The 27,500-nt window shown below is 42.0% G+C and overlaps 1 protein-coding gene across 2 annotated transcripts in view; it reads right to left on the bottom strand.

Moving 5' to 3' along the window:
* Positions 1 to 27,500, bottom strand: part of eps8l2 (EPS8 signaling adaptor L2) — a 125,528-nt gene that overhangs the window by 51,068 nt on the left and 46,960 nt on the right. For both annotated transcript variants that reach the window (XM_065022194.1, XM_065022193.1), the window contains one exon: positions 3,163 to 3,221. In XM_065022194.1, the coding sequence (XP_064878266.1) occupies positions 3,163 to 3,221 (59 nt within the window). The remainder of the gene's footprint in view (positions 1 to 3,162; positions 3,222 to 27,500) is intronic.

Here is a 27,500-nt window from a genome sequence, read left to right as displayed (position 1 = left end):
TAAACTAGAAGAAGACGACGACCAATAAGAAGATCAGGATTCAGTTTAAAACAAACCAGAAGAAGACGACGACCAATAAGAAGATCAGGATTCAGTTTAAAACAAACCAGAAGAAGAAGAAGACCAAGAGGAAGAAGTTTATCAGTAATCTGAACATAGGAACATGTCTTCCTGGGTCTCAGATTGGCATGATGTAACCATGATGCTCAGTGTAATTTATCCAATACACTACCGAGTTACTCATTATGTTCATCAGGGATGATTCAGGCCAGTTGTTCACCAATCAACAACCACTTAGGCTTACTTTTACGAGAACTCATTTAGCAGATAAAGGCTATTTTTGGAGAAGGGTTTTATTTATAGTGATTGTGACCATGATGTTGTACCTACTTTGGTTGAGTGTAATCCACTCTGAATAACAGCGTCAGTCTAAAAAGTAATGCAGTAAGTAATGCAGGTAGCGACACTGACTCCAGCTGTGCTCTTTTCTATGTTAAGGTATATAATAATAGTATAATAATAGTAAGTCATTGTGATCTCAACCCTGAGTTTGATACCTGTATTCAATCTGAACCCTCTAGCTGAGGTGAGAGAGAGAACCTCTGGTGGTATATTAACTGTGTGTGTGTGTGTGTGTGTGTGTGTGTGTGTGTGTGTGTGTGTGTGTTACGGATATAGTTATCCTGTGTGTGTGTGTGTATCCTGTGTGTGTTTATTTTCTCTCCTTCTCCCCTCACAGGTGAAAACCATCACTCCCCATTCAGTCAACAATCAATCATCAATCAGAAGACACACCTCCTCCTATTTCCTACCCTATCACAGTTCCTTCCCCATGGTTTAAAAACCCCATCATTTGTTTGTTCTGGAGCAATCTCTAGAGCAATCTCTAGCTCAATCTCTAGCTCAATCTCTAGCTCAATCTCTAGCTCAATCTCTAGCTCAATCTCTAGCTCAATCTCTCTGTAAATGCCATGTCTGTAGGTCTCTGTGTTTCACTCTCGCTTTGTGTCTTCACCGCTCTTTTGTTTAAGCACCTCCATAGCACTTTGTCATCACCTGTGAGTATTGTTTTTGGTTATGGTGTTTGTTTGTTGCTGGTGGGAAAAGGGGGAAACCAAGACAAGTCGCCCATGGGCATACACTACCCGTAGGTGAACTTTGTTAAATACACTAGTTAGAACTGGGCGGACCACCCACTGTATTTTTGGTTAGTTAGTTAGCTGTTGTTAAAGTAGGCTAGTCTAGCTTAGGGGTGTTTTTGAATACTTATTGTTTCTTTCCTTGGGTCCAGCTCAGCCCCTTTTCCTGCTCCCCCCATTACCGTGTGTTTATAAATAAACCTAGAGTTTGACGGTATATTTCTGTTGTCGTGGTTATTTCGTGCACACTTTTACTTTGTCACAATAATAATTTGCATGAGTTATGTTACGGGTCTCATTACCATCCCCCCTAGACTGTCGGGCCAAAAGGGATTCGTGTGTGTGTGTGTGTGTGTGTGTGTGTGTGTGTGTGTCCGTGCGCTCGCGGTGGCTAGTATAACTACAATAAATCTAAGATGTGTTAATAAGTTATACCCAGCTCAGGGCTCCAGCTATGCATGTGCTTTGCTAACTTGCTAGCTAAGTGTCCAGATCAAGCTTCATGGTTACAGCAGAGATGTTCAACCCCCTCCCGGATCAACCCCCTCCCGGATCAACCCCCTCCCGGATCAACCCCCTCCCGGATCAACCCCTCCCGGATCAACCCCTCCCGGATCAACCCCTCCCGGTTCAACCCCCTCCCGGATCAACCCCTCCCGGATCAACCCCTCCCGGTTCAACCCCTCCCGGATCAACCCCTCCCGGTTCAACCCCTCCCGGTTCAACCCCCTCCCGGATCAACATCCCTGTTGCCTAAACTGTTTTATGCACATTTTTGTTACAGCCTAAATTCTAAACAGTTGAATAATTTTTCCCCTCACCCATCTACACACAATACCCCAATAATGACAGTGAAAAGATTTTTTTTAGACATTTTTACAAATGTATTGAAAATTAAATACAGAAATATCTCATTTTACATAAGTACTCACACCCCTGAGTCAATACCTTGTAAAAGCACCTTTGGCAGTGAGTCTTTCTGGGTAAGTCTTTAAGAGCTTTCCAATACTTTAAGAGACTGTATATATTTGTTTAAATAGCATCCCGGTTTAACCCCATCAAAACACAAAATATATGTTTGTAAAATGTTGTTTACAAACACTGTACAGCTTTAAAATATAGTTACAACTATTATTTTGATATCATGGACTGTGGATAATAGCTCAATCTATGAATTTGAGCGTGGTTAAATTTCAGACAATATAATTCCGGACTGTGCCTATAAAGCCCACCTCTGACTCACCTCAGTACTCTGCCCACATTAGATACATGTTATGGTCTCTCTGTGATCACCTGATTGCCTTATTACGTTGCACTTAAATGGTATACCATCAGATATGAACCAAGTAGGGGCCAATCAACCTTTGTGTTTTAGGGAAGGGACCATAACACCTACTGGTAGTAAAGTTTAGAGCTTTTATAAATACATACTGCCCCATTTAAGTGGAAGACACACTAGACACCACATACGATTAGGGTTTGACAACCTGTTTATAAAGGAGAGAGAGAGAGAGAGAGAGAGAGAGAGAGAGAGAGAGAGAGAGAGAGAGAGAGAGAGGTAGAGAGAGAGAGAGAGAGAGAGAGAGAGAGAGAGAGAGAGAGAGAGAGGGGTAGAGAGAGAGAGAGAGAGAGAGGTAAGAGAGAGGTAGAGAGAGAGAGAGAGAGAGAGACAGAGAGGTAAAGAGAGAGAGAGGTAAAGAGAGAGAGAGAGAGAGGTAGAGAGAGAGAGAGAGGTAGAGAGAGAGAGAGACAGAGAGAGAGGTAGAGAGAGAGAGAGAGAGAGGTAAAGAGAGAGATAGAGGTAAAGAGAGAGAGAGGGAGAGCGATAGAGAGAGAGGGAGGTAAAGAAGAGAGAGAGAGAGAGAGAGAACAGAGAACAGAGTAGATTTGAGATTCTAGGAGAGAGAGAGAGAGGGAAAGAGAGAGAGGGAAAGAGACGTACCAGAGTAGATTTGAGATTCTAGAAGATAGAGAGGGAGAGAGAGCGAGAGAGAGAGAGGAAAAGGGGAGGACCAAGTCTTACCTCCACATGATACTGAGACGTCTCCTGCATTATGACATTGGAGTATATCTTCCGTTGCTCTGCAAAGTGAAACACAGAGAGGTCTAAGAGTGAGTAGGCTACTAATAAAACCCAAACACACCCACGGTTGAGTGGTAGAAAGGTTATATTCATAGTAAGTGTAACCTGCCCTGGTTAATCACTGACTTCTGGTCCACATGTTATGTTGCTATAACCCCCGCTATGACCCCGCTATGACCCCCGCTATGACCCCTGCTCTGACCCCCGCTATGACCCCTGCTCTGACCCCCGCTCTGACCCCCGCTCTGACCCCAGCTATGACCCCTGCTATGGGCCTCGCTATGAGCCTCGCTATGACCCCTAATATGACCCCTGGTATGAGCCCTGGTATGGGCCTCACTATGAGCCTCGCTATGAGCCCCGCTATGACCCCTGCTATGGGCCTCGCTATGAGCCTCGCTATGACCCCTAATATGACCCCTGGTATGAGCCCTGGTATGGGCCTCGCTATGAGCCCCGCTATGACCCCTGCTATGGGTCTCGCTATGAGCCTCGCTATGAGCCCCGCTATGACCCCTAATATGACCCCTGGTATGACCCCTGCTATGAGCCCTGCTATGAGCCCTGCTATGAGCCCTGCTATGAGTTCCGCTATGACCCCTGCTATGACCCCTGCTATGACCCCTGCTATGAGCCCTGCTATGAGCCCTGCTATGAGTTCCGCTATGACCCCTGCTATGACCCCTGCTATGACCCCTGCTATGAGCCCTGCTATGAGCCCTGCTATGAGCTCCGCTATGACCCCTGCTATGACCCCTGCTATGACCCCTTCTATGAGCCCTGCTATGAGCTCCGCTATGACCCCTGCTATGACCCCGCTATAACCCCTGCTATGAGCCCCGATCTGACCCCTGCTATGTCCCCGCTATGAGCCCCGCTATGAGCCCCGCTATGAGCCCCGATATGACCCCGCTATGAGCCCCGCTATGAGCCCCGCTATGACCCCCGCTATGAGCCCCGCTATGAGCCCCGCTATGAGCCCCGCTCTGACCCCTGCAATGACCCCTGCTATAACCCCTGCTATGAGCCCCGCTATGAGCCCCGCTATGAGCCCCGCTCTGACCCCTGCAATGACCCCTGCTATGAGCCCCGCTATGAGCCCCGCTATGAGTCAAATCATGACAAATCAAAAAGATAATTACACATTGGAAAAACAGAGCAAACTAGAATGCTGTTTGGCCCTGAACAGAGAGTACACAGTGGCAGAATACCTGACCACTGTGACTGACCCTAAACAGAGAGTGGCAGAATACCTGACCACTGTGACTGACCCTAAACAGAGAGGACACAGTGGCAGAATACCTGACCACTGTGACTGACCCTAAACAGAGAGTACACAGTGGCAGAATACCTGACCACTGTGACTGACCCTAAACAGAGAGTACACAGTGGCAGAATACCTGACCACTGTGACTGACCCTAAACAGAGAGTACACAGTGGCAGAATACCTGACCACTGTGACTGACCCTAAACAGAGAGTACACAGTGGCAGAATACCTGACCACTGTGACTGACCCTAAACAGAGAGTACACAGTGGCAGAATACCTGACCACTGTGACTGACCCAAACTTAAAGAAAGCTTTGACTATGTACAGACTCAGTGAGCATAGCCTTGCTATTGAGAAAGGCCGCCGTAGGCAGACATGGCTCTCAAGAGAAGACAGGCTTTGTGCTCACTGCCCACAAAATGAGGTGGAGACTGAGCTGCACTTCCTAACCTCCCGCCCAATGTATGACCATATTAGAGATACATATTTCCATCAGATTACACAGATTTGAAAACAAACCCAATTTTGATAAACTCCCATATCTACTGGGTGAAATTCCACAGTGTGCCATCACAGCAGCAAGATTTGTGACCTGTTGCCACGAGAAAAGGGCAACCAGTGAAGAACAAACATCATTGTAAATACAACCCATATTTATGGTGATTTATTGTTATTTTTGTACTTGAACTATTTGCACATCATTGCAACACTGTATATATATATATATATATATATAATATGACATTTGAAATGTCTTTATTGTTTTGGAACTTTTGTGAGTGTAATATTTACTGTTCATTTCACTTTTGTTAATTATCTACTTTCACCTGCTTTGGCAATGTTAACATATGTTTCCCATGCCAATAAAATGAATGAATGAATGTGAGAGAGAGAGAGAGAGAGACAGAGAGAGAGAGAGAGAGAGAGGGGCAGGCAGACAGACAGACAGACAGACAGACAGACAGACAGACAGACAGACAGACAGACAGACAGACAGACAGACAGACAGACAGACAGACAGACAGAGAGTGAGAGAGAGAGGGGCAGGCAGGCAGGTAGACAGACAGACAGTGAGAGAGAGTGAGAGAGAGGGGCAGGCAGGCAGGCAGACAGACAGGCAGACAGACAGACAGAGAGAGAGAGGCAGACAGACAGACAGACAGACAGACAGACACAGACAGACAGACAGACAGACAGACAGACAGACAGACAGACAGACAGACAGACAGACAGACAGACAGACAGACAGACAGGGTGAGAGAGAGACACAACCTCTCACCACTCTACTGTAACTACATTGTAAAGGTACTTTATTGCATCATCTCTACTTCTGGAGTTTATGTCCCCAATGGCATCCATGTCCCTACTTCTGACAAGAGCCATACCTCTAAAGGAATAAACTTCCTTTTGGGAACAAATGCTGTATCTGAGCTGAACATTCAGTTCACCCCCTCATTCAAAACTATCTAATCTAACAAGATTAAAAACGATCTTGACAATCTATATTACTGGGGCGGCAGGTAGCCTAGTCGTTAGAGCGTTGGACTAGTAACCGAAAGGTTGCAAGATCAAATCCCCTATATAAAAATCGGGTTCTGCTGCCCCTGAACAGGCAGTTAACCCACTGTTCCTAGACCGTCATTGAAAATAAGAATTTGTTCTAAATTGACTTGCCTGGTTAAATAAAGGTACAATAAAATAAAATAAACTCTCAGCCAAGAGAGACTGGCAGCATAGTATTTATATCAGCCCTCTGATTACAATGAAGAGCAAGACATGCCTTTGTTCTGGACCAGCTGCAGTTTAACTAGGTCTTTACTTGCAGCACTCAACCACACGACTGGACAATAATCAAGATCAGACAAAACTAGAGCCTGCAGGACTTGCTTTTTGGAGTGTGGTGTCAAAATAGGAGAGCATCTCTTTGGTTGGCTCTAGGCAGACCTAATATTTAATGCTCAACTTCTTTTCAAAGGAATAGCTGGATCTCCACTGTACTGTACTAAACTAAAATATAAATGCAACATATAAAGTGTTGGTCCCATGTTTCATGAGCTGAAATAAAAGATCCCAGAAATGTTCAATATGTACAAAAAGCTTATTTCGCTCATTTGGCAGTATGTCCTGGCCTCACAACTGCAGACCACGCCAGCCCAAGACCTCCATATCCTGCTTCTTCACCTGCGGAATCATCTGAGACCAGCCACCCGAACAACTGATGAAACTCTGGGTTGGCACAACCGAAGAATTTCTGCACAAACTCAGAAACCGTCTCAGGGAAGCTCATCTGCGTGCTCGTCGTCCTCAACAGGGTCTTGATCTGACTACAGTTCGGTATCGTAACCGACTTCAGTGGGGTAATGCTCACCTTCGATGGCCACTGGCACGCTGGAGAAGTGTGCTCTTCACAGATGAAATCCGGTTTCAACTGTACCGGGCAGATGGCAGACAGCTTGTAGGGCGCTGTGTGGTTGAGCAGTTCGCTGATGTCAACATTGTGAACAGAGTGCTGCACAGTGGCAGTGGGGTTATGGTATGGGCAGGCATAAGCTACGGACAATGAACACAATTGCATTTTATCAATGGCAACTTCAATGCCCAGGGATAATGTGACGAGACCCTGAGGCCTATTGTCATGCCATTCATCCACCGCCATCACCTCATGTTTCAGCATGATAATTCACGGCCTCATATTGCAGGGATCTGTACACAGTTCCTGGAAGCTGAAAATGTCCCAGTTCTTCCATGCCCTGCATACTCATTAAACATGTCACCCATTGAGCATGTTTGGGATGCTCTGGATTGATGTGTATGACAGGGTGTTCCAGTTCCCACCAATATCCGACAACTTCGCACAACCCTCGAACTGGAGTGGAACAACATTCCACAGGCCACAATCAAATGAACATACAGCTGTCATAGGTTTAGGACAGAATCAGTATCATATATCATGTTCATTATCATATGTCATGTTCATTATCATATATCATGTTCAGTATCATATGTCATTATCATATGTCATGCTCAGTATCATGTGTCATGTTCAATATCATATGTCATGTTCAGTATCATATGTCATGTTCAGTATCATATATCATTATCATATGTCATGCTCAGTATCATGTGTCATGTTCAATATCATATATCATGTTCAGTATCATATGTCATGTTCAGTATCATATGTCATGTTCAGTATCATATGTCATGTTCAGTATCATATGTCATGTTCAGTATCATATGTCATGTTCAGTATCATATGTCAGTATCATATGTCATGTTCAATTATCAAGATTTCCATTATTCTTATTATTTATTTTTCTCAGTGCCAAGTCGTTTTAAAGACCAATGCCTTGTCTAACTCTGTGTGTTTGACCTTGAAGGTGACATTTCTGAGTTGTCGTTGGTAATGACACAACATAGTGTGGTTTTGTTTTTTTTCATATGTATCATATGTCATTATTATATGTCATGTTCAGTATCACCATCTAGCTTCAGAGTTTGTTCTGTTAGGTGACCTAAACTGGGATATGCTTAACACCCCGGCAGTCCTACAATCTAAGCTAGATGCCCTCAATCTCACACAACTCATCAAGGAACCCACCAGGTACAACCCTAAATCTGTAAACAAGGGCACCCTCATAGACGTCATCCTGACCAACTGGCCCTCCAAATACACCTCCGCTGTCTTCAACCAGGATCTCAGCGATCACTGCCTCATTGCTTGCATCCGCTACGGATCCGCAGTCAAACGAACACCCCTCATCACTGTCAAACGCTCCCTAAAACACTTCTGTGAGCAGGCCTTTGACCTCATCCCGTCATGTTCAGTATCATATGGCATTATCATATGTCATGCTCAGTATCATATGTCATGTGCAGTATCATATGTCATGTTCAGTATCATGTGTCATGTTCAGTATCATATGTCATGTTCAGTATCATATGGCATCATCATATGTCATGTTCAGTATCATATGTCATGCTCAGTATCATATGTCATGTTCAGTATCATATGGCATCATCATATGTCATGCTCAGTATCATATGTCATGTTCAGTATCATATGGCATTATCATATGTCATGTTCAGTATCATATGGCATCATCATATGTCATGCTCAGTATCATATGTCATGTTCAGTATCATATGGCATCATCATATGTCATGCTCAGTATCATATGTCATGCTCAGTATCATATGTCATGTTCAGTATCATATGTCATGTTCAGTATCGTATGTCATTATCATATGTCATGTTCAGTATCATATGGCATTATCATATGTCATGTTCAGTATCATATGGCATGCTCAGTATCATATGTCATGTTCAGTATCGTATGTCATTATCATATGTCATGTTCAGTATCATATGGCATTATCATATGTCATGTTTAGTATCATATGGCATTACCATATGTCATGTTCAGTATCATATGTCATGTTCAGTATCATATGTCACGTTCATTATCATATGGCATGTTCAGTATCATATGTCATGTTCAGTATCATATGTCATGCTCAGTATCATATGGCATTATCATATGTCATGTTCATTACCATATGTCATGTTCAGTATCATATGTCATGTTCATTATCATATGTCATGTTCAGTATCATATGTCATGTTCAGTATCATATGGCATTATCATATGTCATGTTCAGTATCATATGGCATTACCATATGTCATGTTCAGTATCATATGTCATGTTCAGTATCATATGTCATGTTCAGTATCATATGTCATGTTCATTATCATATGTCATGTTCATTATCATATGGCATGTTCAGTATCATATGTCATGTTCAGTATCATATGTCATGCTCAGTATCATATGGCATTATCATATGTCATGTTCATTACCATATGTCATGTTCAGTATCATATGTCATGTTCATTATCATATGTCATGTTCAGTATCATATGTCATGTTCAGTATCATATGGCATTATCATATGTCATGTTCAGTATCATATGGCATTACCATATGTCATGTTCAGTATCATATGTCATGTTCAGTATCATATGTCATTATCATATGTCATGTTCAGTATCGTATGTCATTATCATATGTCATGTTCATTATCATATGTCATGTTCAGTATCATATGTCATGTTCAGTATCATATGTCATGTTCATTACCATATGTCATGTTCAGTATCATATGGCATTATCATATGTCATGTTCAGTATCATATGTCATGTGCAGTATCATATGTCATGTTCATTATCATATGTCATGTTCATTATCATATGTCATGTTCAGTATTATATGTCATGTTCATTATCATATGTCATGTTCAGTATCATATGTCATGTTCAGTATCATATGTCATTATCATATGTCATGTTCAGTATCATATGGCATGTTCAGTATCATATGTCATTACCATATGTCATGTTCAGTATCATATGTCATGTTCAGTATCATATGGCATTACCATATGTCATGTTCAGTATCATATGTCATGTTCAGTATCATATGTCATGTTCAGTATCATATGTCATTATTATATGTCATGTTCAGTATCATATGGCATGTTCAGTATCATATGTCATTACCATATGTCATGTTCAGTATCATATGTCATGTTCAGTATCATATGGCATTACCATATGTCATGTTCAGTATCATATGGCATGTTCAGTATCATATGCCATTACCATATGTCATGTTCAGTATCATATGTCATGTTCATTATCATATGTCATGCTCAGTATCATATGTCATGTTCAGTATCATATGTCAATTTCAGTATCATATGGCATTACCATATGTCATGTTCAGTATCATATGTCATGTTCAGTATCATATGTCATGTTCAGTATCATATGTCATGCTCAGTATCATATGTCATGTTCAGTATCATATGTCATGTTCAGTATCATATGTCATGTTCAGTATCATATGGCATTACCATATGTCATGTTCAGTATCATATGGCATGTTCAGTATCATATGTCATGTTCAGTATCATATGCCATTATCATATGTCATGTTCAGTATCATATGTCATGTTCAGTATCATATGTCATGTTCAGTATCATATGTCATGTTCAGTATCATATGTCATGTTCAGTATCATATGGCATTACCATATGTCATGTTCAGTATCATATGGCATGTTCAGTATCATATGTCATGTTCAGTATCATATGTCATTATCATATGTCATGTTAGTATCATATGGCATTACCATATGTCATGTTCAGTGTCATATGTCATGTTCAGTATCATATGTCATGTTCAGTATCATATGTCATGTTAGTATCATATGGCATTACCATATGTCATGTTCAGTGTCATATGTCATGTTCAGTATCATATGTCATGTTCAGTATCATATGTCATGTTCAGTATCATATGTCATTACCATATGTCATGTTCAGTGATTCCCCTTTAATTTTGCGTCTGGCCCTTTAATGTGAGGAATGTGTCTCTAATGTGCTGCAAATACCTAGCGAAATCATGTAACGTATTCCAGGCATGTGTCAGTCTGGCGAGCATGTGTCAGTCTGGCGAGCATGTGTCAGTCTGGCGAGCATGTGTCAGTCTGGCGATGGTTCTGTACTGTTGCTGCTCATTTCATGGCAAAGTTTACAAATAACAGATAATAGACACAAATTATATACTTCCTCATGATATACTTCATGAAATACTTCCTCATGATATACTTCATGAAATACTTCCTCATGATATACTTCATGAAATACTTCCTCATGAAATACTTCCTCTGAAATACTTCCTCATGAAATACTTCCTCATGAAATACTTCCTCATGAAATACTTCCTCATGAAATACTTCCTCATGATATACTTCCTCATGATATACTTCCTCATGAAATACTTCCTCATGATATACTTCATGAAATACTTCCTCATGAAATACTTCCTCATGATATACTACATGAAATATTGAATCATGAAATACTTCCTCATGAAATACTACATGAAATATTGAATCATGAAATACTTCCTCCTGAAATACTTCCTCATGAAATACTTCCTCATGATATACTTCATGAAATACTTCCTCATGAAATACTTCCTCATGAAATACTACATGAAATATTGAATCATGAAATACTTCCTCATGATATACTTCCTCATGATATACTTCCTCATGAAATACTTCCTCATGATATACTTCATGAAATACTTCCTCATGAAATACTTCCTCATGATATACTACATGAAATATTGAATCATGAAATACTTCCTCATGAAATACTACATGAAATATTGAATCATGAAATACTTCCTCATGAAATACTTCCTCATGATATACTTCATGAAATACTTCCTCATGAAATACTTCCTCATGATATACTACATGAAATATTGAATCATGAAATACTTCCTCATGAAATACTACATGAAATATTGAATCATGAAATACTTCCTCCTGAAATACTTCCTCATGAAATACTTCCTCATGATATACTTCATGAAATACTTCCTCATGAAATACTTCCTCATGAAATACTACATGAAATATTGAATCATGAAATACTTCCTCATGAAATACTTCCTCATGAAATACTACATGAAATACTTCCTCATGAAATACTTCCTCATGAAATACTTCCTCATGAAATACTACATGAAATATTGAATCATGAAATACTTCCTCCTGAAATACTTCCTCATGAAATACTACATGAAATATTGAATCATGAAATACTTCCTCATGATATACTTCATGAAATACTTCCTCATGAAATACTTCCTCATGAAATACTACATGAAATACACTTCTGCTAGGTAAGCCTACTTTGCACTTAACATTTCATTGAGAAGGTTTTGGGGAAAGTATTTCTGTCAACCTACAAGATGGGGGGCAATATTTCTGGAAATTAATTGTCAGATATTGTGATGTCAATGTTACATTGACTAGATAGTAGTTGGCTGCATGTACTTTCAGAATTGTTTGGTAAGCTACTGCACACTACTGGTAGATGGACCTGTTATATGCATACCCTGGCTTCTGGGCCTGAGTAACAGGCAGTTTACTTTGGGCATGTCAGTCAGAGTGGAAGTGGAGAAAATAAGGGCCTATCCCAGAGAGGTTATCACTCCCCATAAATATGCTAGACTACAGTCACTATATACTGTATCTAACCTGTCACTCTCCGTAAATATCCTAGACTACAGTCACTATATACTGTATCTAACCTGTCACTCTCCGTAAATATCCTAGACTACAGTCACTATATACTGCATCTAACCTGTCACTCTCTGTACATATCCTAGACTACAGTCACTATATACTGTATCTAACCTGTCACTCTCCATAAATATCCTAGACTACAGTCACTATATACTGCATCTAACCTGTCACTCTCTGTACATATCCTAGACTACAGTCACTATATACTGTATCTAACCTGTCACTCTCCATAAATATCCTAGACTACAGTCACTATATACTGTATCTAACCTGTCACTCTCCATAAATATCCTAGACTACAGTCACTATATACTGTAGCTAGCCATTAGCCTAGATAATTACTGCGTATTTGGCATAACAGTTCTAGTCAATGCAGTCCCATAGGGCTGTGGTCAACAATAGAGCACTATATAGGGAATAGAGCTCTGGTCAACAGTAGGGCACTATATAGGGAATAGAGCTCTGGTCAACAGTAGGGCACTATATAGGGAATAGGGAGCCGCTTGGGAAGCAGTCCTCTGTGAAAGCCAAGCCCCATCATGTATAATTGATGATTGACATTTAAGCCAATCAATTCACAGCGCTGCTCCGTAACAGCTTCTACCCCCAAGCCATAAGACTCCTGAACAATTCATCAAATGGCCCCCCGGACTATTGAACCCCCCCCCCCCCCATTTGATTTCTACACTGCTGCTACTCTATGTTTATTATCTATGCATTGTCAATTTACTTCTACCTACATCTAAATATTATCTCAATTACCTCGACTAACCTATACCCCAGCACATTGACTCAGTACTGGTACTCCTTGTATATAGCCTCATTACTACCTGGTACCCCAGCACATTGACTCAGTACTGGTACTCCTTGTATATAGCCTCATTACTACCTGGTACCCCAGCACATTGACTCAGTACTGGTACTCCTTGTATATAGCCTCATTATTACCTCAACTACCTGGTAGCCCAGCACATTGACTCAGTACTGGTACTCCTTGTATATAGCCTCATTACTACCTGGTACCCCAGCACATTGACTCAGTACTGGTACTCCTTGTATATAGCCTCATTACTACCTGGTACCCCAGCACATTGACTCAGTACTGGTACTCCTTGTATATAGCCTCATTACTACCTGGTACCCCAGCACATTGACTCAGTACTGGTACTCCTTGTATATAGCCTCATTACTACCTGGTACCCCAGCACATTGACTCAGTACTGGTACTCCTTGTATATAGCCTTGTTATTACCTCGTACCCCAGCACATTGACTCAGTACTGGTACTCCTTGTATATAGCCTCATTACTACCTGGTACCCCAGCACATTGACTCAGTACTGGTACTCCTTGTATATAGCCTCATTACTACCTGGTACCCCTGCACATTGACTTAGTACTGGTACTCCTTGTATATAGCCTTGTTATTACCTCGTACCCCAGCACATTGACTTAGTACTGGTACTCCTTGTATATAGCCTCATTACTACCTGGTACCCCAGCACATTGACTTAGTACTGGTACTCCTTGTATATAGCCTCATTACTACCTGGTACCCCAGCACATTGACTCAGTACTTGTACTCCTTGTATATAGCCTCATTACTACCTGGTACCCCAGCACATTGACTCAGAACTGGTACTCCTTGTATATAGCCTCATTACTACCTGGTACCCCAGCACATTGACTCAGTACTGGTACTCCTTGTATATAGCCTCATTATTACCTCAACTACCTGGTACCCCATCACATTGACTCAGTACTGGTACTCCTTGTATATAGCCTCATTAATACCTGGTACCCCAGCACATTGACTCAGTACTGGTACTCCTTGTATATAGCCTTGTTATTACCTCAACTACCTGGTACCCCAGCACATTGACTCAGTACTGGTACTCCTTGTATATAGCCTCATTACTACCTGGTACCCCTGCACATTGACTTAGTACTGGTACTCCTTGTATATAGCCTCGTTATTACCTCGTACCCCAGCACATTGACTCAGTACTGGTACTCCTTGTATATAGCCTCATTACTACCTAGTACCCCAGCACATTGACTCAGTACTGGTACTCCTTGTATATAGCCTCATTACTACCTGGTACCCCAGCACATTGACTCAGTACTGGTACTCCTTGTATATAGCCTCATTACTACCTGGTACCCCAGCACATTGACTCAGTACTGGTACTCCTTGTATATAGCCTCATTACTACCTGGTACCCCAGCACATTGACTTAGTACTGGTACTCCTTGTATATAGCCTCATTACTACCTGGTACCCCAGCACATTGACTCAGTACTGGTACTCCTTGTATATAGCCTCATTACTACCTGGTACCCCAGCACATTGACTCAGTACTGGTACTCCTTGTATATAGCCTCATTACTACCTGGTACCCCAGCACATTGACTCAGTACTGGTACTCCTTGTATATAGCCTCATTACTACCTGGTACCCCAGCACATTGACTCAGTACTGGTACTCGTTGTATATAGCCTCATTACTACCTGGTACCCCAGCACGTTGACTCAGTACTGGTACTCCTTGTATATAGCCTCATTACTACCTGGTACCCCAGCACATTGACTCAGTACTGGTACTCCTTGTATATAGCCTCATTACTACCTGGTGCCCCAGCACATTGACTCAGTACTGGTACTCCTTGTATATAGCCTCATTACTACCTGGTACCCCAGCACATTGACTCAGTACTGGTACTCCTTGTATATAGCCTCATTACTACCTGGTACCCCAGCACATTGACTCAGTACTGGTACTCCTTGTATATAGCCTCATTACTACCTGGTACCCCAGCACATTGACTCAGTACTGGTACTCCTTGTATATAGCCTCATTATTACCTCAACTACCTGGTACCCCAGCACATTGACTCAGTACTGGTACTCCTTGTATATAGCCTCATTACTACCTGGTACCCCAGCACATTGACTCAGTACTGGTACTCCTTGTATATAGCCTCATTACTACCTGGTACCCCAGCACATTGACTCAGTACTGGTACTCCTTGTATATAGCCTCATTACTACCTGGTACCCCAGCACATTGACTCAGTAGTGGTACTCCTTGTATATAGCCTCATTATTACCTCAACTACCTGGTACCCCCGCACATTGACTCAGTACTGGTACTCCTTGTATATAGCCTTGTTATTACCTCGTACCCCAGCACATTGACTCAGTACTGGTACTCCTTGTATATAGCCTCATTACTACCTGGTACCCCAGCACATTGACTCAGTACTGGTACTCCTTGTATATAGCCTCATTATTACCTCAACTACCTGGTACCCCATCACATTGACTCAGTACTGGTACTCCTTGTATATAGCCTCATTACTACCTGGTACCCCAGCACATTGACTCAGTACTGGTACTCCTTGTATATAGCCTTGTTATTACCTCAACTACCTGGTACCCCAGCACATTGACTCAGTACTGCTACTCCTTGTATATAGCCTCATTATTACCTCAACTACCTGGTACCCTGCACATTGACTCAGTACTGGTACTCCTTGTATATAGCCTCATTACTACCTGGTACCCCAGCACATTGACTCGGGTACTGGTACTCCTTGTATATAGCCAAGTTATTACCTCAACTACCTGGTACCCCCACACATTGACTTAGTACTGGTACTCCTTGTATATAGCCTTGTTATTACCTCGTACCCCCACACATTGACTTAGTACTGGTACTCCTTGTATATAGCCTTGTTATTACCTCGTACCCCAGCACATTGACTCGGGTACTGGTAGTCCTTGTATATAGCCAAGTTATTACCTCAACTACCTGGTACCCCCGCACATTGACTTAGTACTGGTACTCCTTGTATATAGTCTTGTTATTACCTCGTACCCCCACACATTGACTTAGTACTGGTACTCCTTGTATATAGCCTTGTTATTACCTCGTACCCCAGCACATTGACTCGGGTACTGGTACTCCTTGTATATAGCCAAGTTATTACCTCAACTACCTGGTACCCCCGCACATTGACTCAGTACTGGTACTCCTTGTATATAGCCAAGTTATTACCTCAACTACCTGGTACCCCCGCACATTGACTCAGTACTGGTACTCCTTGTATATAGCCTCATTATTACCTCAACTACCTGGTACCCCCACACATTGACTCAGTACTGGTACTCCTTGTATATAGCCTCATTATTACCTCAACTACCTGGCACCCCCGCACATTGACTGAGTACTGGTACTCCTTGTATATAGCCTTGTTATTACCTCGTACCCCAGCACATTGACTCAGTACTGGTACTCCTTGTATATAGCCTCATTACTACCTGGTACCCCAGCACATTGACTCAGTACTGGTACTCCTTGTATATAGCCTCATTATTACCTCAACTACCTGGTACCCCAGCACATTGACTCAGTACTGGTACTCCTTGTATATAGCCTCATTATTACCTCAACTACCTGGTACCCCAGCACATTGACTCAGTACTGGTACTCCTTGTATATAGCCTCATTACTACCTGGTACCCCAGCACATTGACTCAGTACTGGTACTCCTTGTATATAGCCTCATTACTACCTGGTACCCCAGCACATTGACTCAGTACTGGTACTCCTTGTATATAGCCTCATTTACTACCTGGTACCCCAGCACATTGACTCAGTACTGGTACTCCTTGTATATAGCCTCATTACTACCTGGTACCCCAGCACATTGACTCAGTACTGGTACTCCTTGTATATAGCCTCATTACTACCTGGTACCCCAGCACATTGACTCAGTACTGGTACTCCTTGTATATAGCCTCATTACTACCTGGTACCCCAGCACATTGACTCAGTACTGGTACTCCTTGTATATAGCCTCATTACTACCTGGTACCCCAGCACATTGACTCAGTACTGGTACTCCTTGTATATAGCCTCATTACTACCTGGTACCCCAGCACATTGACTCAGTACTGGTACTCCTTGTATATAGCCTCATTACTACCTAGTACCCCAGCACATTGACTCAGTACTGGTACTCCTTGTATATAGCCTCATTACTACCTGGTACCCCAGCACATTGACTCAGTACTGGTACTCCTTGTATATAGCCTCATTACTACCTGGTACCCCAGCACATTGACTCAGTACTGGTACTCCTTGTATATAGCCTCATTACTACCTAGTACCCCAGCACATTGACTCAGTACTGGTACTCCTTGTATATAGCCTCATTACTACCTGGTACCCCAGCACATTGACTCAGTACTGGTACTCCTTGTATATAGCCTCATTACTACCTGGTACCCCAGCACATTGACTCAGTACTGGTACTCCTTGTATATAGCCTCATTACTACCTGGTACCCCAGCACATTGACTCAGTACTGGTACTCCTTGTATATAGCCTCATTACTACCTAGTACCCCAGCACATTGACTCAGTACTGGTACTCCTTGTATATAGCCTCATTACTACCTGGTACCCCAGCACATTGACTCAGTACTGGTACTCCTTGTATATAGCCTCATTACTACCTGGTACCCCAGCACATTGACTCAGTACTGGTACTCCTTGTATATAGCCTCATTATTATTATTAGGCTACTAAATTCTGACTGGAAAATGAGATTGTAGGCTACATTGGAAAGGACCTATAGGTGGCTGCTAGTGGAATATATTCTAAAACAGGTCATTTCTTACAGACGCGATTGAGAAAACAGTCAATCTAAATATTATGAAATCCATTCAAAAATCCGAGATCAAACCACCTACATTAGCATATTCAACCTACATTAGTGTATGTAACTTACATTAGCATATTCAACACACATTCGCATATTCAACCCGTATTAGCATATTCAACTTACATAAGCATATTCAACCTACATTAGTGTATGTAACTTACATTAGCATATTCAACACACATTCGCATATTCAACCCGTATTAGCATATTCAACTTACATAAGCATATTCAAACTACATTAGTGTATGTAACTTACATTAGCATATTCAACACACATTTGCATATTCAACCCGTATTAGCATATTCAACTTACATAAGCATATTCAAACTACATTAGTGTATGTAACTTACATTAGCATATTCAACACACATTCGCATATTCAACCCGTATTAGCATATTCAACTTACATCAGCATATTCCAATGCTTAATCGGAGCAGACTTTTGTTTTTATACTGCAATTAAATATGCTGTGATAACTCTTGATGATAACATAGTTTTAGACCAATGATGCAATATATATGAACTTTGAACTGCACTGTTACAGAAGCACCTTTGTACGTTGTGTAGTTGATTTAATGGTCTCCAGAATGATGTGCTCGTGCTGATGTTTAATGGCTGTTTTTAAGTGGTGAAACACGATACACATTTCCACTATGGGTGGACAATAAAAGTGTTTATCATTCTACTTCACATCACATGAGTGTGTTCAAACAATAAACCAGTTACCCATTGTCTTGGAGAGACTGTCCTGTCATCTAACAGTAAACCATTGTCTTGGAGAGACTGTCCTGTCATCTAACAGTAAACCATTGTCTTGGAGAGACCGTCCTGTCATCTAACAATAAACCATTGTCTTGGAGAGACTGTCCTGTCATCTAACAGTAAACCATTTTCTTGGAGAGACTGTCCTGTCATGTAAACCATTGTCTTGGAGAGACTGTCCTGTCATCTAACAATAAACTATTGTCTTGGAGAGACTGTCCTGTCATCTAACAGTAAACCATTGTCTTGGAGAGACTGTCCTGTCATCTAACAGTAAACCATTGTCTTGGAGAGACTGTCCTGTCATCTAACAGTAAACCATTGTCTTGGAGAGACTGTCCTGTCATCTAACAGTAAACCATTGTCTTGGAGAGACTGTCCTGTCATCTAACAGTAAACCATTGTCTTGGAGAGACTGTCCTGTCATCTAACAGTAAACCATTGTCTTGGAGAGACCGTCCTGTCATCTAACAATAAACCATTGTCTTGGAGAGACTGTCCTGTCATCTAACAGTAAACCATTTTCTTGGAGAGACTGTCCTGTCATGTAAACCATTGTCTTGGAGAGACTGTCCTGTCATCTAACAGTAAACCATTGTCTTGGAGAGACTGTCCTGTCATCTAACAATAAACCATTGTCTTGGAGAGACTGTCCTGTCATCTAACAGTAAACCATTGTCTTGGAGAGACTGTCCTGTCATGTAAACCATTGTCTTGGAGAGACTGTCCTGTCATCTAACAATAAACCATTGTCTTGGAGAGACTGTCCTTTTATGTAAACCATTGTCTTGGAGAGACTGTCCTGTCATCTAACAATAAACTATTGTCTTGGAGAGACTGTCCTGTCATCTAACAGTAAACCATTGTCTTGGAGAGACTGTCCTGTCATCTAACAGTAAACCATTGTCTTGGAGAGACTGTCCTGTCATCTAACAATAAACCATTGTCTTGGAGAGACTGTCCTGTCATCTAACAATAAACCATTGTCTTGGAGAGACTGCCCTGTCATCTAACAATAAACCATTGTCTTGGAGAGACTGTCCTGTCACCTAACAATAAACCATTGTCTTGGAGAGACTGTCCTGTCATCTAACAATAAACCATTGTCTTGGAGAGACTGTCCTTTTATGTAAACCATTGTCTTGGAGAGACTGTCCTGTCATCTAACAATAAACCATTGTCTTGGAGAGACTGTCCTGTCATCTAACAGTAAACCATTGTCTTGGAGAGACTGTCCTGTCATCTAACAGTAAACCATTGTCTTGGAGAGACTGTCCTGTCATCTAACAATAAACCATTGTCTTGGAGAGACTGTCCTGTCATCCATCTAACAGTAAACCATTGTCTTGGAGAGACTGTCCTGTCATCTAACAATAAACCATTGTCTTGGAGAGACTGTCCTGTCATCTAACAATAAACCATTGTCTTGGAGAGACTGTCCTTTCATGTAAACCATTGTCTTGGAGAGACTGTCCTGTCATCTAACAATAAACCATTGTCTTGGAGAGACTGTCCTGTCATCTAACAGTAAACCATTGTCTTGGAGAGACTGTCCTGTCATCTAACAGTAAACCATTGTATTGGAGAGACTGTCCTGTCATCTAACAGTAAACCATTGTATTGGAGAGACTGTCCTGTCATCTAACAGTAAACCATTGTATTGGAGAGACTGTCCTGTCATCTAACAATAAACCATTGTCTTGGAGAGACTGTCCTGTCATCTAACAGTAAACCATTGTCTTGGAGAGACTGTCCTGTCACCTAACAATAAACCATTGTCTTGGAGAGACTGTCCTGTCATCTAACAATAAACCATTGTCTTGGAGAGACTGTCCTGTCATCTAACAGTAAACCATTGTCTTGGAGAGACTGTCCTGTCATGTAAACCATTGTCTTGGAGAGACTGTCCTGTCATCTAACAATAAACCATTGTCTTGGAGAGACTGTCCTGTCATCTAACAGTAAACCATTGTCTTGGAGAGACTGTCCTGTCATCTAACAGTAAACCATTGTCTTGGAGAGACTGTCCTGTCATGTAAACCATTGTCTTGGAGAGACTGTCCTGTCATCTAACAGTAAACCATTGTCTTGGAGAGACTGTCCTGTCATGTAAACCATTGTCTTGGAGAGACTGTCCTGTCACCTAACAATAAACCATTGTCTTGGAGAGACTGTCCTGTCATCTAACAGTAAACCATTGTCTTGGAGAGACTGTCCTGTCATGTAAACCATTGTCTTGGAGAGACTGTCCTGTCATGTAAACCATTGTCTTGGAGAGACTGTCCTGTCATCTAACAGTAAACCATTGTCTTGGAGAGACTGTCCTGTCATCTAACAATAAACCATTGTCTTGGAGAGACTGTCCTGTCATCTAACAGTAAACCATTGTCTTGGAGTGACTGTCCTGTCATGTAAACCATTGTCTTGGAGAGACTGTCCTGTCATCTAACAATAAACCATTGTCTTGGAGAGACTGTCCTGTTTAATGTAAACCATTGTCTTGGAGAGACTGTCCTGTCATCTAACAATAAACTATTGTCTTGGAGAGACTGTCCTGTCATCTAACAGTAAACCATTGTCTTGGAGAGACTGTCCTGTCATCTAACAGTAAACCATTGTCTTGGAGAGACTGTCCTGTCATCTAACAATAAACCATTGTCTTGGAGAGACTGTCCTGTCATCTAACAATAAACCATTGTCTTGGAGAGACTGTCCTGTCATCTAACAATAAACCATTGTCTTGGAGAGACTGTCCTGTCACCTAACAATAAACCATTGTCTTGGAGAGACTGTCCTGTCATCTAACAATAAACCATTGTCTTGGAGAGACTGTCCTTTTATGTAAACCATTGTCTTGGAGAGACTGTCCTGTCATCTAACAATAAACTATTGTCTTGGAGAGACTGTCCTGTCATCTAACAGTAAACCATTGTCTTGGAGAGACTGTCCTGTCATCTAACAGTAAACCATTGTCTTGGAGAGACTGTCCTGTCATCTAACAATAAACCATTGTCTTGGAGAGACTGTCCTGTCATCCATCTAACAGTAAACCATTGTCTTGGAGAGACTGTCCTGTCATCTAACAATAAACCATTGTCTTGGAGAGACTGTCCTGTCATCTAACAATAAACCATTGTCTTGGAGAGACTGTCCTGTCATCTAACAATAAACCATTGTCTTGGAGAGACTGTCCTGTCACCTAACAATAAACCATTGTCTTGGAGAGACTGTCCTGTCATGTAAACCATTGTCTTGGAGAGACTGTCCTGTCATCTAACAATAAACCATTGTCTTGGAGAGACTGTCCTGTCATCTAACAGTAAACCATTGTCTTGGAGAGACTGTCCTGTCATCTAACAGTAAACCATTGTCTTGGAGAGACTGTCCTGTCATCCATCTAACAGTAAACCAATGTCTTGGAGAGACTGTCCTGTCATCTAACAATAAACCATTGTCTTGGAGAGACTGTCCTGTCATCTAACAATAAACCATTGTCTTGGAGAGACTGTCCTGTCATCTAACAATAAACCATTGTCTTGGAGAGACTGTCCTGTCACCTAACAATAAACCATTGTCTTGGAGAGACTGTCCTGTCATGTAAACCATTGTCTTGGAGAGACTGTCCTGTCATCTAACAATAAACCATTGTCTTGGAGAGACTGTCCTGTCATCTAACAGTAAACCATTGTCTTGGAGAGACTGTCCTGTCATCTAACAGTAAACCATTGTCTTGGAGAGACTGTCCTGTCATGTAAACCATTGTCTTGGAGAGACTGTCCTGTCATCTAACAGTAAACCATTGTCTTGGAGAGACTGTCCTGTCATGTAAACCATTGTCTTGGAGAGACTGTCCTGTCACCTAACAATAAACCATTGTCTTGGAGAGACTGTCCTGTCATCTAACAGTAAACCATTGTCTTGGAGAGACTGTCCTGTCATGTAAACCATTGTCTTGGAGAGACTGTCCTGTCATGTAAACCATTGTCTTGGAGAGACTGTCCTGTCATCTAACAGTAAACCATTGTCTTGGAGTGACTGTCCTGTCATGTAAACCATTGTCTTGGAGAGACTGTCCTGTCATCTAACAATAAACCATTGTCTTGGAGAGACTGTCCTTTTATGTAAACCATTGTCTTGGAGAGACTGTCCTGTCATCTAACAATAAACTATTGTCTTGGAGAGACTGTCCTGTCATCTAACAGTAAACCATTGTCTTGGAGAGACTGTCCTGTCATCTAACAGTAAACCATTGTCTTGGAGAGACTGTCCTGTCATCTAACAATAAACCATTGTCTTGGAGAGACTGTCCTGTCATCCATCTAACAGTAAACCATTGTCTTGGAGAGACTGTCCTGTCATCTAACAATAAACCATTGTCTTGGAGAGACTGTCCTGTCATCTAACAATAAACCATTGTCTTGGAGAGACTGTCCTGTCATCTAACAATAAACCATTGTCTTGGAGAGACTGTCCTGTCACCTAACAATAAACCATTGTCTTGGAGAGACTGTCCTGTCATCTAACAATAAACCATTGTCTTGGAGAGACTGTCCTTTTATGTAAACCATTGTCTTGGAGAGACTGTCCTGTCATCTAACAATAAACTATTGTCTTGGAGAGACTGTCCTGTCATCTAACAGTAAACCATTGTCTTGGAGAGACTGTCCTGTCATCTAACAGTAAACCATTGTCTTGGAGAGACTGTCCTGTCATCTAACAATAAACCATTGTCTTGGAGAGACTGTCCTTTTATGTAAACCATTGTCTTGGAGAGACTGTCCTGTCATCTAACAATAAACTATTGTCTTGGAGAGACTGTCCTGTCATCTAACAGTAAACCATTGTCTTGGAGAGACTGTCCTGTCATCTAACAGTAAACCATTGTCTTGGAGAGACTGTCCTGTCATCTAACAATAAACCATTGTCTTGGAGAGACTGTCCTGTCATCCATCTAACAGTAAACCATTGTCTTGGAGAGACTGTCCTGTCATCTAACAATAAACCATTGTCTTGGAGAGACTGTCCTTTCATGTAAACCATTGTCTTGGAGAGACTGTCCTGTCATCTAACAGTAAACCATTATCTTGGAGAGACTGTCCTGTCATCTAACAGTAAACCATTGTATTGGAGAGACTGTCCTGTCATCTAACAATAAACCATTGTCTTGGAGAGACTGTCCTGTCATCTAACAGTAAACCATTGTCTTGGAGAGACTGTCCTGTCATCTAACAGTAAACCATTGTCTTGGAGAGACTGTCCTGTCACCTAACAATAAACCATTGTCTTGGAGAGACTGTCCTGTCATCTAACAATAAACCATTGTCTTGGAGAGACTGTCCTGTCATCTAACAGTAAACCATTGTCTTGGAGAGACTGTCCTGTCACCTAACAATAAACCATTGTCTTGGAGAGACTGTCCTGTCATCTAACAATAAACCATTGTCTTGGAGAGACTGTCCTGTCATCTAACAGTAAACCATTGTCTTGGAGAGACTGTCCTGTCATGTAAACCATTGTCTTGGAGAGACTGTCCTGTCATCTAACAGTAAACCATTGTCTTGGAGAGACTGTCCTGTCATGTAAACCATTGTCTTGGAGAGACTGTCCTGTCATCTAACAATAAACCATTGTCTTGGAGAGACTGTCCTGTCATCTAACAGTAAACCATTGTCTTGGAGAGACTGTCCTGTCATCTAACAGTAAACCATTGTCTTGGAGAGACTGTCCTGTCATGTAAACCATTGTCTTGGAGAGACTGTCCTGTCATCTAACAGTAAACCATTGTCTTGGAGAGACTGTCCTGTCATGTAAACCATTGTCTTGGAGAGACTGTCCTGTCATCTAACAATAAACCATTGTCTTGGAGAGACTGTCCTGTCATCTAACAGTAAACCATTGTCTTGGAGAGACTGTCCTGTCATCTAACAATAAACCATTGTCTTGGAGAGACTGTCCTGTCATCTAACAGTAAACCATTGTCTTGGAGAGACTGTCCTGTCATGTAAACCATTGTCTTGGAGAGACTGTCCTGTCATCTAACAGTAAACCATTGTCTTGGAGAGACTGTCCTGTCATCTAAACCATTGTCTTGGAGAGACTGTCCTGTCATCTAACAATAAACCATTGTCTTGGAGAGACTGTCCTGTCATGTAAACCATTGTCTTGGAGAGACTGTCCTGTCATCTAAACCATTGTCTTGGAGAGACTGTCCTGTCATCTAACAATAAACCATTGTCTTGGAGAGACTGTCCTGTCATGTAAACCATTGTCTTGGAGAGACTGTCCTGTCATCTAATTGGGTGTCATTTGGAATGCATCCCTATATTCCCACCTCCTGCCTGCAGGACCACAGGACACCCTTCGGATATTGAATTGCCACTGCCATATCACCTCACCTTCAGAACCTAAGGATTCACACCATATGGCCAAGCTGCAAAGACAAAAATGGTCTGTTTCGTAAAAAGGGTTAGACAGAAGGTTAGCAGTGTGGTTAAGGATAGGGTTGAATTAGATTTTGACAAAAATTATTTGTAGAACTTATTTGTAGAACCTGATTTGCAGCTTGGCCAGATAGTGGCATCTGAAACATAGCCCTATCAACGCTTCCGTCTCTCAGGCTAGCTGATTTCCCTATCAATGCTTCCATCTCTCAGGCTAGCTGATTTGCCTTCAACGTTTCCATCTCTCAGGCTAGCTGATTTCCCTATCAATGTTTCCATCTCTCAGGCTAGCTGATTTCCCTCTCAACGCTTCCATCTCTCAGGCTAGCTGATTTCCCTATCAATGCTTCCATCTCTCAGGCTAGCTGATTTCCCTATCAACGCTTCCATCTCTCAGGCTAGCTGATTTCCCTATCAACGCTTCCATCTCTCAGGCTAGCTGATTTCCCTATCAACGTTTCCATCTCTCAGGCTAGCTGATTTCCCTATCAACGTTTCCATCTCTCAGGCTAGCTGATTTCCCTTCAACGCTTCCATCACTCAGGCTAGCTGATTTCCCTATCAACGCTTCCATCTCTCAGGCTAGCTGATTTCCCTATCAACGCTTCCATCTCTCAGGCTAGCTGATTTCCCTATCAACGTTTCCATCTCTCAGGCTAGCTGATTTCCCTATCAACGTTTCCATCTCTCAGGCTAGCTGATTTCCCTTCAATGCTTCCATCTCTCAGGCTAGCTGATTTCCCTATCAACGTTTCCATCTCTCAGGCTAGCTGATTTCCCTTCAATGCTTCCATCTCTCAGGCTAGCTGATTTCCCTATCAATGCTTCCATCTCTCAGGCTAGCTGATTTCCCTATCAACGTTTCCATCTCTCAGGCTAGCTGATTTCCCTTCAATGCTTCCATCTCTCAGGCTAGCTGATTTCCCTATCAACGTTTCCATCTCTCAGGCTAGCTGATTTCCCTATCAATTCTTCCATCTCTCAGGCTAGCTGATTTCCCTTCAACGTTTCCATCTCTCAGGCTAGCTGATTTCCCTTCAACGTTTCCATCTCTCAGGCTAGCTGATTTCCCTTCAACGTTTCCATCTCTCAGGCTAGCTGATTTCCCTTCAACGTTTCCATCTCTCAGGCTAGCTGATTTACCTATCAACGCTTCCATCTCTCAGGCTAGCTGATTTCCCTATCAACGCTTCCATCTCTCAGGCTAGCTGATTTCCCTTCAACGTTTCCATCTCTCAGGCTAGCTGATTTCCCTCTCAACGCTTCCATCTCTCAGGCTAGCTGATTTCCCTTCAACGCTTCCATCTCTCAGGCTAGCTGATTTGCCTTCAACGCTTCCATCTCTCAGGCTAGCTGATTTCCCTCTCAACGCTTCCATCTCTCAGGCTAGCTGATTTCCCTCTCAACGCTTCCATCTCTCAGGCTAGCTGATTTCCCTATCAACGCTTCCATCTCTCAGGCTAGCTGATTTCCCTTCAACGTTTCCATCTCTCAGGCTAGCTGATTTCCCTATCAACGCTTCCATCTCTCAGGCTAGCTGATTTCCCTATCAACGCTTCCATCTCTCAGGCTAGCTGATTTCCCTATCAACACTTCCATCTCTCAGGCTAGCTGATTTCCCTATCAACGTTTCCATCTCTCAGGCTAGCTGATTTCCCTATCAACGTTTCCATCTCTCAGGGTAGCTGATTTCCCTATCAACGTTTCCATCTCTCAGGGTAGCTGATTTCTCTATCAACGTTTCCATCTCTCAGGCTAGCTGATTTCCCTATCAACGCTTCCATCTCTCAGGCTAGCTGATTTCCCGATCAACGCTTCCATCTCTCAGGCTAGCTGATTTCCCTATCAACGTTTCCATCTCTCAGGCTAGCTGATTTCCCTATCAACGTTTCCATCTCTCAGGC

The sequence above is a fragment of the Oncorhynchus nerka genome, linkage group LG9a, assembly GCF_034236695.1.
Source record: "Oncorhynchus nerka isolate Pitt River linkage group LG9a, Oner_Uvic_2.0, whole genome shotgun sequence".
Taxonomy (NCBI): domain Eukaryota; kingdom Metazoa; phylum Chordata; class Actinopteri; order Salmoniformes; family Salmonidae; genus Oncorhynchus; species Oncorhynchus nerka.
This window is presented reverse-complemented; position numbering and strand designations above follow the sequence as displayed.